Below are 15,839 nucleotides of genomic sequence, written 5' to 3' on the forward strand. Positions count from 1 at the left end.
TTTTGTTTTTTAATATAGAAAATTTTAGTATTCAACTCATGTGATGAGAACCTCTCCCCACTAACATTTTTTCTTACTAACTTGCACCTCATCCTACTGAATTTCTTAATATGCATGTCAAAACCTAACCCGAAGATTTTTCATGAATGGAATGAGAAGTAGTTAGGCTTATAATTAGTTTTCATAATAATTATATCATCGAACCACTATTGTACCTCATCTATATACGCTATTTTACCGAGGATAATAAAGGAATTATATATTCTCTCTTACTTATATACTTGTAGCTATATTATTACACTTTATTCAGCTTAACTTCTTTAATAAGAAACCTATCTCATCCAATCGTAACTTAAATCTTAATCAACTTATTTAGTTTTGATAAAAATGTCATGTTGTCTCATACGGAGTAATGGTACATAAATCTCCTCTATGTCTTTAATTATATAATTCAAAATTTCAAATCATTACAAAAGACCATGTTGTAATTAGTTTAAACAGATTATTGTAAGCACGCATCTATGTATGATTAGTACGAGTGTACATTCTTCCTCATATAAAAAGGGGACAACATTACGTAATATTCTACGAAGTAATGTTTGATTATAAATTAATTATTCTTCATAATACATACGATCGAGTAGATAACATGGTGGTGATCGATTCAAATCGGTCCTTAGTGTTTTATATTGTTTTTCAGTGTTTTGATCAAGTTATTAATAATGTTTAATCATAGAGTTTTGCCTCAGGGAATATTGGTTTAGCATATGTTTAAGCATGTAGACCTGTTTTGTAAGGAGCGTATAACTACAAATATTATGGATTTTGTACTTTGTAGATCTATAATTCTGTTTAATTTTGATCCGTTGTACTAATCGATCACTTAAGATATTCGAATAAACTTAAACTGATCATATTTTGATGCCTTGTTCTTTCTCTATCTAAATGCATTTGGCATTTAAATGATTTTCTACTAGTTAACTCTGATCGGTTAGAGCCACTCCGATCCGTTTAAGGATAGTGTTATAAGCATTCGAAGATATTAGTGCTATGAGCTTACAACAATAAAAACTTAATCATAATGATACATGTAAATTAAAAATAAAAAGAACCTTTTTAAATCAAAATATTATAATTTTTTTTTTTTTTGATTTTTTATTATAACCAATCCAATGAACAATAATTGCCAAATGTAAAAATAGAAAATGGCTAGAAATATTTGCCATATGACGCTCTCAATAGAAGGGTTTACAAGAAATATACCCCTCAATGAAGCGATGGGATAAAATAAAAATCACAATGTAAAACAAATACATTCTAGTACTATATTAAAGCAAGCTTAATAAGTACTAGCTCACAAAATCACAATGTACGTAACAATACATAAATAGTAATTGATAAATGATATATTTCGATATGATTTGTCAAAATATATCAACTATCATTAATATTACAGCGTTATGTAGCCTCAAAATTAAGTCAATTTGGATAGTTTTATTAAGAAGATTAAGAAATGAAATTAAGGGCACTTTGGTCCACCTCTCTTGGTCTTCCAGTTGTTGTAGCAAGGGCAAAGTTCTTTGTAGCCAAAGGTGCCTGGTGGAACACAAAGGCATTTTCGACAGCACTTGTTGCAAAAGAAGTTGCATTCCTCGGTTTTACGAGCCTTTGAGCACCTTTGCTTACAACGTCCAGGGCATTCTGTTTTAATTTCATGAAACTAATGTTAATTATATTGTCACGTATATAAACATGCATGTGTTATTCCTAGGAAAGTAGTAATTTCACATAATTTATAGACTCGAAATAAAAGAGTATAATTTAAAAGTGTGACGTGAAAACAAAAACTATAATTCTATTATTGATAAAAACATAATTTTTGTTACTTACGAGCAAGTGTTAAACTGTTATTCCCATAGTAGTTGGTCCCAGCAAAAGTCTGATGAAAAAAATTATGAATTCAATATTAGTATGCAAAGTTTTCTACTTAAGTAAAGGAAGAATGTCTTACAATTGGCCATAGTTACCTCAGAGACAAGCATAGCAACAACGAGGAAAGCCAAAAGCAATGACATAGCCTTAATATTGGCCATTTTGCTACAAAAGGAGAGAAAAGAAGAGGATTTCGAGTTTATTGTTATGAAATATTACCGAGAGAAAGAATTGTGGATGATTAGGTTTGTGTTTAAGATGGGGTATTTATAGATTTTTTTGGGTACAATTACTAAATTAGGAAGACGTACTCATATGAAACTAAACCAAAGTATAGTTTAGCAAAAAAAAAAAAAAAAACCAAAGTATAGTTTAGCATGCATGCATTGACTTTTTAGTTAGAGGCCATTTTCATATGTCCCTTTCTCCGCTAATATCGCTGACCTCCTCTTGTGAAGAGTTGTGTTAGAGTAGGCTGGCTATTTAATCAACTATTAAATTATATTAATCAAATTGGAATATTGGAGATGTTGAAGTAAATTGTAATAATGTTCATTCATCATCCAAAAATAGTCGTAATCATATACGTACTAAAATCTCCTGTCTTCAATTTTAAGTTTTGTTGGTTACCGCATCTTGTTAAATTTGGTAATGGTTGAAAATAAAATGATACTCTCAATTTATGCATATACTACTTCTAGTAAATTTGTAATCAAATACGTATTACACAGTCCATCTACTCATCTAGTCAATTTGGTCATATATTTATAGTTACAAAACGAGGCACAAATTGTACGTATGATGATATCCTTTTGTTTTATGTAGATAAGTGAAATACAAGTGAAGGGGAAAATCGTACCTCTTAAAATAATTTTCTTTTTGGTCATAATGAGGCTCAATTTTGGCATGTTTGCAAAGATTAAATTTCTAGTCAAAAGAGTTGGGAAGATTATTATGGAATACATTAAAGGTAAAGTTTTGGGTGAGACGGACTCACCGTGAGTCCACCATCTCCATTCTCCAGTTCTCCTTCTTCCCCTTTTTCTCTCCTCCCGCCCATCAATGGTGCCAGGTCCTCCACCACTCTCTGCCTCCTCTTCCGTACCTCCAGCCAATTATATACTCCGTATTGATGGTTGATGCTGCCTAAAGCAGGGAATATAAATTTTTATTTAATCTTTACAGACTTATAGGTTATCTCCAAGATCGAAAAAATTTATGTTTAGTAGTCCACCAACTGTTCGAGGAATTGACCCAGTGAGCTTGTTGTTATTTGCCCTGAATCTTATCAATGAAGAATATTGTCCCAACTCATTTGGGATAGGACCCGACAAATTGTTGGATAATAACAACAATTTGTTGATAAATGAGAACAACAATTTCACGACTCTTGTTAGAGATGATGTGAAATATGAGGGTTCAGGAGAGAGAAAATATTGTAGCCATGCATGGAAGAAGAAGAGGGTCAGTGGTGAAGGAGAAAATAATGTCAGGTATTAGATTATTAATGTTTGATATTAGATTATTATTGTCAGGTATTAGATTATTATTGTTAGATATTAGAATAGAATATCCTTGTCAGATATATTGGACTCACGGTGAGTCCGATCTTAAGCAAAACCTTCTCTACATTAAAATCATTATAGAAGGCTTTCAAACAACGCTTGAATTGAATTACTGAGTTTTCAAATCTTTCTTCCATACAATAGAGTATTGTAGATATTTTTTTTAAAATGTCTTATATCACTCCGAACATGTCCAATATGAGTTTTGAACGTTTTAACGGCCCGATTTGATATTGATTGTTTATTGCCGGTCTAGTTTTCGACTTTTGAATAACCAAATTATCAATCCGATTGGTCATGGATCGGTGTGCAAGTGCACACATATATTCATGCATAGAAAAAGAAAAATTAGAGGGTTGGTTAGTGAGTGTAGTGACCTAATGTGATCTGAAGTTCTGAACGTTTTGCCTTCAATTAATCGGAGCAAAATTTAGTAATGTATTTTAGGGTAGCTTTATGGGAACTTTTTACAGCAATTTCTCATACCTAACTATATACCAACATGTCAATTTTGGCCGTTGTATTGTTAGTTTTGTTACCCAAAAAACACCAATATTTAAAAAAAGGTGGATAGGGAGGTTAATTATGATTCTATCATGTCATATAAACAAAAACATTGTATTTACCTAATATTTTCTTTTTTTTGAAAAGGAAAGGTGCACAAAAAGTTGTACTACGTAGTTCTTCTTCTTACCCATATATTAAAGGCAAGTAATAAAAACTTTACAATTATGGTCGATATTTACCACACTTAATTGTGCTTGCGAGATATAAACATAATACTCCATTCATAATTTCATACGTATGGGGAAAAACTTGCGTGGAACTAGTCCACAATAATATTATTGTAGACCCTGAGGTTTGTACGCATGCAACTAACGTTATATTGAACATAGTAACTTTAATTTTAGGCCAAATTAGAAAATAACACCCAATAAAAACCCCGATTTTGATAATAACACCTGTAAAAAAAAAAAATTATTATAACACCACCAAAAATCCCAAAATTTTGGTTTCACCACCCACTAACGGATTTGTGGATGGAAACCGTTAGTGGGGCCCACTAGGGACACGTGTCAGTTGTTTATTGGTTTAAAAAAAAGAAAAAAAAAGGAGAGAAAAACCCCTATACCCTAACCCAACCACCGGCGGTCGTGACTCCACCGCCGGAGACCCCCACTGCTGCCGGAACCCTTTCCTTCACTGGCGAAATCACTGGCCATCAACCCCACCCACCATAGCCCCTCCTTTACCGTCGAAACCACGATCCCTACACCGACGAAAAGGAAAAGTCGCCACCACCACCTCTTTTTCCCAATCTCCGTTAAAACCACACCAGCCACCAACAATCCTTTTCGCTGGTTTAAGGTTCGTGGATTCGCGTCGCCAGCAAGGGGTGAGGTCGCAATTGGATCTGGCAGGGATGCGTGTGGAATTGGGCGTGGTTTTCTCCGGCTAGTGGGTTGGGGCTGGTGATGGGGCTTGGATTTCGGCGCTTCGGCAGTTGTTGTGGTGATGGGGTTGTTGCTGTGATGATGGGGCGACGGTGGTGGTGATGTTGTGCCGGTGAAGGAAGGTGTTCCGGCGACAGTGGGGGTCTCCGGCGGTGGAGTGACAACCGTCGGTGGTGGGGCTGGTGGCTGGGTGAGGGTTTAGGGGTTTTTCTTTTTTTTTTTAATTTTATTTTTTTTGTATTTTTCTTTTTTTAAAGCAATAAACAACTAACACGTGTCCCTAGTGGGCCCCACTAACGGTTTCCATCCAAAAATCCGTTATTGGGTGGTGAAACCAAAGTTTTGGGATTTTTGGTGGTGTTATAATAAAACTTTTTTTTTGGCAGGTGTTATTATCAAAATCGGGGTTTTTATTGGGTGTTATTTTCTAATTTGGCCTTAATTTTAATATAGTAACCTTATTTTTAGCATAATAACTTTTATTAAAATATGTGTAACTTTTAATATTATTGTGAACTTGAAATATAACGTTATGTTGAACATAGTGACTCTAATTTTACCATAGTGACCTTTATTATTCATAGTGACCAGTATATAAAAAATTTCATAAAAAAAATAATTAAATTAACCTGTTATAGCTTTCATAATGCCACAATGACTTTTATTTCAACATATTAACCTTTATTTTAATATAATAACCTTTTTTTTATTAATAAAACAACCATGTTTTCTCTAATATTAGTGGTCTACAATAAATTAGTGTGAACCAGGTACATTTAAGAGTTTGTAAATTTTAAATTGGTATATAGTTTGGTAATTTTATGATAAAATTATGTGTCAATTGGTGTAATCAATAGTTAATATTTTTTTTATTCTTTTCTAATTGAAAAAATGTGTTTGAATAAGAAGAAAGTATGCCAAAAAAGCATGGTTAATAACATTAACTTGTTTTGTACTATAAACACACTTGAGCGGTTATTATTTTTCTCATTGTTCAGCCTTAGCTCATTTTACTAAGGCCTTGCTCACTTCACCTTATTCAAATAATAAATATTGAAACTAATTTTGGTTCTGTAAAATTAAATTAAGTTTAGTAAAATAAGTGTATTTCAATAATAAAAGAAAGTTTTAATTAGTAAAAAGCATTTTAAAAACAAATATAATAAAGAATCTGATAATAAAAATAAGTTTTAAAAAGTAAAAATAATTTAAGTTCAGTCAAAATAATTAAAGGTTTAGGCGAAAATAATATAATTTCAGTAAAAAAATTCATTTTAGCAAGTTTTAGGTGGAGAAAGAAGGGCCTAAACTAACTAGGCAACCGTTTTTATTTATATTTTTTTTTAAATGTAGAAGAGAGTCACAATGGGCAGTGATGCAGACAAGATTTGATTGTAGATCTTGAGTCAAGACTTTAATAAACTAACCTAGTAGACATCTACTGCACAATTAACTACTTATGCCCTGTTCCCTTCACCTTATTCAAATTATAATATTCTATGAAATTAATTTAAATTCAGTATAAATAAGTTGAGTTTAGTAAAAACAATATAAAAAATACACTTTAATAATCACAACTTTTTCCGGTTTACTTTTAATAATCCCAACTTTCGATTATTCTGCAATAATCCTAATTTTCACATGTGTTTTCTTTCTTAAATCTCAAACCAGTTGACAAAAGTTAATGACCTCTTATTCTAAGTTACCTTACACGTGTCTAGGCATGATTGGTCCAAATTTTTTTTTTTAAAAAAAAGAATTAAAATAAATTCAAACCACAGCCCACAACCACTGTGTGGCCAGCCTCCTCCTCAGCCCCACCCCAAAACCACCCATAGCCACCATTAACCAAAACCCTCGCCCCCAAAATCGTCCCCTTTCCCTCCCTCACCCCAAAACTACCCTTATCCCATAACCTAGCTATCGACACCACCTTGCCTCCTTCCCCCCAACCCAAAACCACCCAAAACCCCCTTTATCTTTCCTCCATATGCCGAAAAACGGAAATAAAAATGGGTTGAGGGGAATGTTTTCAACGTGGGGGGAAGGGAGGGAGGTCGGAATTGTGGGGCTTGGATCGAAGACGATGGTTCAGGGGAGGGAGAAGGTCGGCTGGGGAAGGAGGTTAGTGGCGGGTGGTTTTTGTTTTTCGGTTTTTTTTTTTTTTTTTTTTTTTTTTTGGATTTTTAATTTAATCTAAAATTTTTTTTTTTTTTTGAGCCAATTGACATGCGACACGTGGCAGATAATTTGTTTAAAAAAATTTAACCTTTTCATCAGGTAAACGGTAATCGAAAACAAAGAAAGAAAACACAACTGAAAGTTGGGATTATTGCAAAATAATAATCGAAAGTTGGGATTATTAAAGTGTATTTTTTCAAAAAAAATATGTTTAAATAAGAGAAAATCAGTAATTTTATTTAAAGAATAAATAAAATAGAAAATCAATAAAAATAAATCTTAATTAGTAAAAATAATTTTAGTTTAGTTAATATATTTAAGTTCACCAAAAAAAATATTTAAGTTCACCAAAAAAATATTTAATTGCAATAAATATAATTTCAGCCAAGTAAAAATAGTTTTAGTTTAGCAACACAATAAATTAAGGTAGGTGAAGAAAGTGAACAAGAGCTTAATAGTTTTTCTTATTTAATTAAATGAACCAAGCATGTTTTCTCATTTCATTTCACACAAAGGTGTAGAAAAATGTGATTAATTAAATGAGTATAAACGAAATTAACTGCCTCTAGCCATTTTCTGGCAAAATAGCCCAATTATATATGACATCACTTATCACAATAATTCTAATTTACATTAACGCTAGCTAATAAGGGAAAACCGTTAATAAATGATAAAAATGTCATAGATCACATTTTTCGGCTTCATATTTTGGGTAATAAGATGATTAATTAATAGGTCACAAAGATAAGATTAGAATGACATAAACTACATTTGGTAATAAGTGATGTCATACTTGGGCTAATTAACCAGAAAATGACTGGATATAGTAATTGTAAAATATAATTAATTTTAAGGTAGTAATTTACAACATGTTAAATTTTTAAGGAAAACATATTTGACACACATACCATTTTATTTTTCATGTTCTTACGAAAACATTCGAAATCAAATATGGAGTATTAGTTTTGGTTATTGTTCAGATCAAAACTAAATTATGGGTCAAAAATGCCAAGTATATTTGTATAAGAACCCCCTTTCATATGAAAATATGTTTATCTGCCAGAAAAAGGTCCACTAACTAACGAGGAAGCCCTTGTTAATTAATGTTTGAGATTAACAATCCAGTTTATCTCCTCTCACAACTTTATGCATTTGTTTTTGTGACACTTTACTATTTTACTTTTATTATTTAAAAAATAAAACAAAAAGATTCTATTGGATTTTCACAAATTGGATTTTCTCAGAGAGAGACTTGGATTTTCTCCTAACTATAATTGCCATACATATACTGTGGTACTTTTAAAATAAAAATAAAAATATGCGTATATGTGAAAATTCTTTCGCTACAAATTTACAATGGGACAAAATGGTTCATATAGATAATAAAAATTGTACACCATTTTATTATTTAGGGAAAAAAAAAACCTTATCCCCTTGAGGTTAAGACTTAAGAGCGATTCAAGCAATTTGAGGATTTTCCTTCCGAAGTATCAGGATGAAGTAACGTGGGTGTTATGATTTATGAACATGAATTGGTACTTTATTTAATTCTGCATCAACGTGAAAAAATTTCATGCATAATTGAGTGGAATGTGTAAGCAATGACATATTTTTTTTTTGGATTTTTTTTTATTTAAAAAAAAAAAGTTTTTTTGGTTTGACTACAATATGGTATAAGTTTGCTAATATACATCTTCAACCATTAATATACAACTTATTTATTACATTTTTGTTAAAGTTACAAAAAATTGATTTTGTTGAAGTGTTTATATTGAGACTAAAAAATAAGACCTTACATGCACATGTATTGTTTTTTTAAGTTGATTTTTTTTAAAGATCTCCACAAATTGTGATCGAACAGTGACAATAATCTATAAAGGAGCACCAAAAATGAAACATAGGAAATTTATCCTTCTTTCGAATTATTTTTAACTTACATTAAAGACCCTATACGTTAGATATACATGTTTCAGACGTGCTCCGATAACCCGTATCCAGGATTGATATGTGAAAACCCTATCGTCCAATCAGGTAACTACACAATCAATGTAAGTTAGCTAACCCAGGGGTGTGTCCGGGGATAACCAATCCGATGATAAAGTTATTAGTTATGAGTTCAAGAAGAAGATAAAAGAATAGAAGAGAAGAATGATAAGAAGAGAAAAGAGAGAGAGAGAGAGAGAGAGAGAGAGAGAGAGAGTATTTGTTACCTTGCAAATAAGCAAATTAGTGGCTATTTATAGGAAAATTGTCCGCTAGGTGGCTGCATGCCATGTAAGTGGTTGGTGTCCACTTGTTGGAAGCAGTCAGCCACGTGGTTGGTCTTGAGCAGACATAACCTATGCCGATATGGTCTTGAAGCCATTATGCTAAACTAGTGTCCACGGGCTGACCCTACCCGGGTTCGTATGGCAATGGCATGATATCGGCACCAATATCATCTCATACAACTAGCTGCCCAAGTGAGTGCATCTGAATATCTGCTTAATTAAGTGCGAGTTAGATAATGACTTGGTTGGTTTCTATCATTTCAACCTTTGGAGTGTATTTTGATTTAACATATTCTTGCTTTTCTTTCCTAATTTAATTTATGATGATATGTTCAGGCTTTCTTTTCCCATTTTAATTTATGATGATATGTTAGGCTTTCTTTTCCCATTTTAATTTATGATGATATGTTTGGGCTTTCTTTTCCCATTTTTACTTTTTATTTATTATTTATTATAATTGTAACATTGAGTTTGGCCAGCATCAAAAATCTCCGATTTGCCCCCCAAGTGAGCTTATCATCTATGTAGCAGATTTGCTCAGTTTGTTGAGTTAGGTCGGCTTCAAAAATCTTCGATTTACCCCCCAAGTGAGCTTATCTAAGTAGTAGATATGCTCAGTTGGTTGAGCTAGGCCGGCTTCAAAAATATCCGATTTTCCCCACAAGTGAGCTTATTTGTGTAACAAATATGCTCAGAGCTAGGCCGGCTTCAAAAAATCTCCGATTTGCCCCCGTAGGATGATATGTACCTTCTTAGATCACCCTTCCCATCATACTTGCATGTCGGCATCTTGATCTTTTCCATCGGTTGATCAAGAATTTCTTGAGTAAACGGTGACGCCCTGGGTCTTATAATAGCTCGCGCTACGTGTTGCCTTGTGCTCACAGGGGTTCTTTGCCTTTGAGACCTTGAGTCACTGATATGACTGGAAGACTGACTGCCCCTGTGTCTCCCTGTCGGAAGAAGAATGCAACCATATAGGTGATGGTTCTCGGGTTTGATGCCTTTGGGAGTGTGCTGCATTGTAAATTGGCTCTCCAGATTAACTATCGGTACTTCCTAGGTCTGTCCAGCCCCAGCCTGCCCAACGATAGTACCTCCTGCTTCCTTCCTTTTCTTATTCATGGCTCTCATTACCCTTGCTGTTATCTCCAATTCCTCCGGAGTAAATTCGGCAAGGGATCTGGTATATCAGCATTTCGCCGTTCAAGGGTTAAGGGCATGTTAAATTGATTTCCCATTATAGTATGGATTTTATCCTCTATCGTAACTTCTGGGATGTTAACATTATTACCCATAACAATATTTAACTCACCAATTCTTGGAGTTTTATTATTAATTCTCGGTATATCACTGTTTTCGGCCATATTTCAATCGTGTTAGGTTCTTAGGCGATAGAAGTAATCACTACCCCCTCCTTCTAGCGCCAATTGTTCCGGATGTGCTCCGATAACCCATATCCAGGATCTGTGAAAATCCTATCGTCCAGCCAGGTACCTACACAATCAATGTAAGTTAGCTAACCCTGGGGTGTGTCCGAAGAAAACCACTCCGATGGTAAAGTCAATGATGAATTCAAGAAGAAGATATGAGAACGGAAGAGAAGAGAGAGAGAGAGAGAAAGAGAGAGAGAGAGAGAGAGTATTTGTTATATCTTGCAAAGGAGCAAATTAGTGGTTCTTTATAGGAAAATTGTCCGTCAGGTGGTTGCATGCCATGCTAGTGGTTGGTGTCCACGTGTTGGAAGCAGCCTGCTGCCACGTGGTTGGTCTTGAGCAGGCATAATCTAGCTATGCCGATATGATGTTCTTGAAGCCGTTATGCTAAACTAGTGTCCAAGGGTTGACCTGACTCGGGTCTGTATGGCATGATATTGGCACCGATATCATCCCATACAATACAGAGTACAGTATATCCAAAATTAAATTACATTTCATAGCGAATTTAATTTTACTATAAGTTGCGTAGGTCTATCTAGCTAGTTTTACAATGATAAATTAGGTGTTCCCCTTGGATAGAAGGCCCTCCTAATTATATACTCCTAGTATATATTAATGGCGATTTTAACCTTTGAATTTTATTTTACACTATCGGTTTCAAAAGTAATACATTTGATTTCATAAATATCTTCAAATTGTTTGTTTGTATTTCTTGTACATTCTTTGGCAATAAGTATATCAAGGACATTCAACAACGGAGCAATAATAATTTTACACATTCAAAAAGTTTTATAAACATAGTTGGTGATTAAAAAAGCCATATATAATTGGTGTTGAAGCCAATTTTGTCTTAACTTTATTGTAATGACAACTAACATTTATCCATGTACTCCATGTAGAGAACAATTATTAATTATAAGCTAATATTATATTTTTTGGGTATAAAATTCCAAGTTACTATAATTGTAATGGTTCCTAAATCAAGGACTATAAGTATATCATAATATATGATTCAAATGAGGATGGAAAAGCATTGAATTGAATGATGAGCAATGTCTAAAATTATATAAGTATTTTATAAATTCAAATAGAATACAAAATGGCCAAAAATTAAAGTCCAATCACGCTCTCGATTGTGGGGTTTACAAATATAGACCCCAAAATGGAGCATCAGATTAATTAGGCCGCGAAGTACGTAGTAACACGTAACACAACTACAAAACAAATAAAAATGCACACATACATATTTTGGTACTAAAGAACTTAGTAGTAGATGATAGAATTCTGTACGTCCTTTATTCTGGAAATACCGTATGTAGTCCGCCCATTAGGGCATTAGGTAGGTTACCTACTAAGTAACTTTAGCAATGTTCGTTTTCCCGCCTATAAATTGAAGAACGTGAAGGTAATTAAGGGCACTTGGGGCCTCCCCTCTTGGTCTTCCAGTTGTTGTAGCAAGGGCAGAGATATTTGTAACCAAAGGTACCTGGTGGAACACAAAGGCATGTTCGGCAACACTTATTGCAAAAGAACTTGCATTCCTCAGTTTTTCGAGCTTTTGAGCACCTTTTCTTACATCGCCTTGGGCATTCTGTTCATTTTCATATCCAAATCATATTATTAATGTAACAAATATAAAGTTCCTTCCAAAAAAAAAAAAAAAAAAAAAAAAAAAAAATTGTAACAAATATAAAGTGTACTATAGAATTGTTAAGAATTTACTAAGGAAATAAAGGTATAAATCGTGCGTTGACATAGAAATGGTGATTGTTGTTGTAACAATAAATAAAAAATACGTACATTTCATAAAACTATCACAAATTAATTTACTTTTGTAAGCTTAAAGGTATAGGTGATTGATTAATGTGTGACATGAATATTATTTAAGTTTTAAGGTCATTAAAATACCTATGGTGTGTACTTGTATCAACAAATTGGCACTATTCTATTGGCTTTAGATTTCTATAGAAATATGTGCATGCATGTGTGAGTCATTTAATGAAATTTAAGATTAAAAAACTTTAATAATATGTAAGATTAAAAATCATTTGTGAAGGATGTACGAAATGTAGTACAGTATAATTATGTATATGAGTACATTTTCTTTGAATAAAACTTTTTTCTTTAGAATCATATTCGCAATTACTATATACCAAGTACTTTACTTTAGAGTCATATTCACCGTTACAATATATCAAGTACCTTACAATTTCAAACGCGCAAGGCAGACTTTGTTTTTCTATATAAAAAAAAATGTAATATTATTATACGTTTGCAATATTTTTAGTTTGTATTTCACAAATTTTACTTATATGTATCTGTTTTTATTGTGTGGTTGACATATACCAAATGAGAAGAGCAAAAAAGAATTAAATTGTCACATAAAATGTAAAACAGAACATTAATTTTATACAGTAGTAATTTACTTACGGTAAAGCCTCAAACTCCCATTTCCGTATTGGTAATGCCTTGCGAAAGCCTAGAAAAATGACAAAACACAACGTGAAACAACAAAAAATTAGCTTGTTTGTTTTTAAGAATGTACTCCATTTATGGAACAAATGCCTCAAACTAAAGAATAGATATTAACAAAATTACCTCAGTGGCAAGCATGGAAAAAACAAGGAGGGCCAAAAGCATAGAGAGGGCCTTCATATTGCCCATTTTGCTTCAAACTTAGGAAGGGAGGTTTTTGAGGGAGTTTTGAAAAAAAATTAACTAAAGTATTTGAGCTCACTTAATGTGGAATGCCTAGGTTACTGTTCTTAATGGGGTATTTATAGATTAATTAGGTGTAAATTAACTTAGTGTGGAAGCCCTATATGAACATACTATACTTATGCATTGACTTTTAGTTAATGGTCTTGCTATCAACGTTAAAAGCCCATAACTGTCCTTTGATTCTCCCGCAAATATCACTGAGCTTGTATTGTGAAGTTGTGAGGAGAAGTGTAACTTAGGTTAGTAACTATGTTGAAAATAAATAGGTAAACTAATCTTTTATTAATCATTATACAATCTAGTGTGTGATCGATTTACTTAAAATAAGGCAACTATGACTAATATAATATTGATCAGGTATAAACCTATATGAACTATGTTTTAGTTGGTAAGTAAAATTATATATTGAAAAGCTATTTACTGCCTCTGTTTCTTTTTATTCGTAATAAATAGGTATTTTATACATGACATAAAAAATTCATTCGTTGCACATAAAAAGCAATAAAGGTGGTATAATTCTTTTACTACCAAGTAAATCAGATCAGTATCATTCATATGTAAACTGTAGATACCTCATATATAAATTTTCACAAATAAACTCGAATGGATAATTTAAATGCGTTTTAATTGTACCAATGAGGCTAATTGGTCTTTGTCAAATAGTAGTAATTAGTAACATGTTTACCAAAAAAGAAATGACAAAAGTGATTTGATTAAATTAGAACCATTATAAGCATTGATACTATATATGTCAGTGATAGTGAGACAGGTTTGATAAAAGACATGTTCCATCCCCGACCTTGGTCTAGATTAAGTGGCTCAGACCGGTGCTGGGACGGAAATGGTAATAAAATCATACCCACTATAGATAGTGGGGACAGGAGTAGATCTTAGAATATATATCCATCCCAATTTGCCCTACCCCAACCCACCCCAGCCATTTCATCTTTACAATGAGTTTTAGTGAGCTTATTCAAGAATAAATTTATTTTTGTGATTTGTCAAATAATTAAGTTTTATCTACAGGAAATATACAAAATAAAAAAAAAAATCAACGAACCAGTCATAAGGATAGTGATGGATTGAAAATGGAAATTCTAAGCGAGGATGGGTAGGGGATTTGAAATACCAATCAACATTTGTCCTGCCCCGACCCATTGACACCTGGAATTAATAGTTAAAGCGTGTTGTTTATATGGTAAGAACAAAAGGGTTACTCTTACGGGCAAAATAAGGTTACCTTAATTAATAAATGTGGTTGCTCATATTAATAAAAAAAGATTACTTTTATAAACAAATGTGACGACAACATGTATGTAGTATGTGCAACTAGCCACACACAAGACATTGTTCAAGGGATTTTTTTTAAAAAATAATAAAATATTATGCCACTTAGAATCTTTCACAAATTTCACTGCAATAGTGTACGAGTAAAAACAATATCTATTGGTACATATTACTTCCTCTATGACTTTCTGCTTTGTTACGCTTTGACTCATAAACCTAATAAAAACAAACAAAATCAAGATATAAAATACAAAAGGAACAAAAATTAGGGCTATTTACGGGTAAATATTGATAGAAACACCTCTAAAACTCTACAATGGATACTAGGGCTTTAGAGGATAGTGAAAGAGATGTTAGGGGTTTTTTTTTTACTTTTAGATAAAAAGTTGTTAATTTTCGTTTTTCAATATTGGTATTAATTAAAATTTAGGATATTTCTAAGGAGGATAGTTAATAAAAATGTATTTGCTTCAACTACCTCCTATTGTGGAAATATCCTATTGTGGAAATATCCTAAATTTCTTTTAACACTACTATTTTTCTCAAACAAATGTACTTCATTTATGATGTAACATGTTGCATTAATGACATCACAGCAATAAATAATTAAGATGGTAAATAAATACCATGTTTCGCAGTCCAATAGCCGCTATATCTCTTATTTTATTTTGCGTTGAAATCAAATTAAGTCCTAGTGCAAATTGACAAATTGTAATGTGGGCAGACCATATCATATCATAAACTCCGTATGAAATAGTGCACCAACTAACAAAATACTCTCAAATCACGTTCACTATAAATGAACATGGCTAAACCGTCTTTGTAAAGATCTCTCGAAAGTTACTTTTGAATATACGCCACTTTTCTTCTAAAAAAAGAATGTACGCCACTTGAAATTACACTATATGATATACTAAAATGTTATGAAAGTTTGAAAGGCTAAAGCAACGAAACTTGACTCATGCTTCAGATCAAAAAGTTTGCACTGAA

At 32.6% G+C, this 15,839-nt stretch overlaps 2 protein-coding genes across 2 annotated transcripts; both read right to left on the reverse strand.

Annotated features, from left to right (window-relative positions):
• Positions 1-1,135: 1,135 nt before the first annotated feature.
• LOC110726235 (gibberellin-regulated protein 6-like) lies at positions 1,136-2,240 on the reverse strand. Its single transcript, XM_021905694.1, has 3 exons — positions 2,028-2,240; positions 1,891-1,939; positions 1,136-1,701 (listed from the first exon to the last, which is right to left on the reverse strand). The coding sequence occupies exons 1-3, from the start codon at positions 2,091-2,093 to the stop codon at positions 1,520-1,522; spliced, it is 297 nt and encodes a 98-aa protein (XP_021761386.1). The 5' UTR covers positions 2,094-2,240; the 3' UTR covers positions 1,136-1,519.
• A 9,655-nt stretch (positions 2,241-11,895) lies between these two features.
• Positions 11,896-13,601, reverse strand: LOC110726236 (gibberellin-regulated protein 6-like). Its single transcript, XM_021905695.1, has 3 exons — positions 13,440-13,601; positions 13,272-13,320; positions 11,896-12,432 (listed from the first exon to the last, which is right to left on the reverse strand). The coding sequence occupies exons 1-3, from the start codon at positions 13,503-13,505 to the stop codon at positions 12,251-12,253; spliced, it is 297 nt and encodes a 98-aa protein (XP_021761387.1). The 5' UTR covers positions 13,506-13,601; the 3' UTR covers positions 11,896-12,250.
• Positions 13,602-15,839: the final 2,238 nt, after the last annotated feature.

This window comes from Chenopodium quinoa, unplaced genomic scaffold (assembly GCF_001683475.1).
Source record: "Chenopodium quinoa cultivar QQ74 unplaced genomic scaffold, ASM168347v1, whole genome shotgun sequence".
NCBI lineage: Eukaryota > Viridiplantae > Streptophyta > Magnoliopsida > Caryophyllales > Amaranthaceae > Chenopodium > Chenopodium quinoa.

Excerpts from the sequence above, each read along its gene's own strand:
- LOC110726235 (XM_021905694.1), bottom strand. The coding sequence starts at position 2,093 with ATGGCCAATATTAAGGCTATGTCATTGCTTTTGGCTTTCCTCGTTGTT. Across the intron at positions 1,940-2,027 it reads TTGCTATGCTTGTCTCTGAG|ACTTTTGCTGGGACCAACTA; the intron begins GTAACTATGGCC and ends TTTTTTCATCAG. Across the intron at positions 1,702-1,890 it reads TAACAGTTTAACACTTGCTC|AATGCCCTGGACGTTGTAAG; the intron begins GTAAGTAACAAA and ends AAATTAAAACAG.
- LOC110726236 (XM_021905695.1), bottom strand. The coding sequence starts at position 13,505 with ATGGGCAATATGAAGGCCCTCTCTATGCTTTTGGCCCTCCTTGTTTTT. Across the intron at positions 13,321-13,439 it reads TTTCCATGCTTGCCACTGAG|GCTTTCGCAAGGCATTACCA; the intron begins GTAATTTTGTTA and ends TCATTTTTCTAG. Across the intron at positions 12,433-13,271 it reads TGGGAGTTTGAGGCTTTACC|AATGCCCAAGGCGATGTAAG; the intron begins GTAAGTAAATTA and ends GAAAATGAACAG.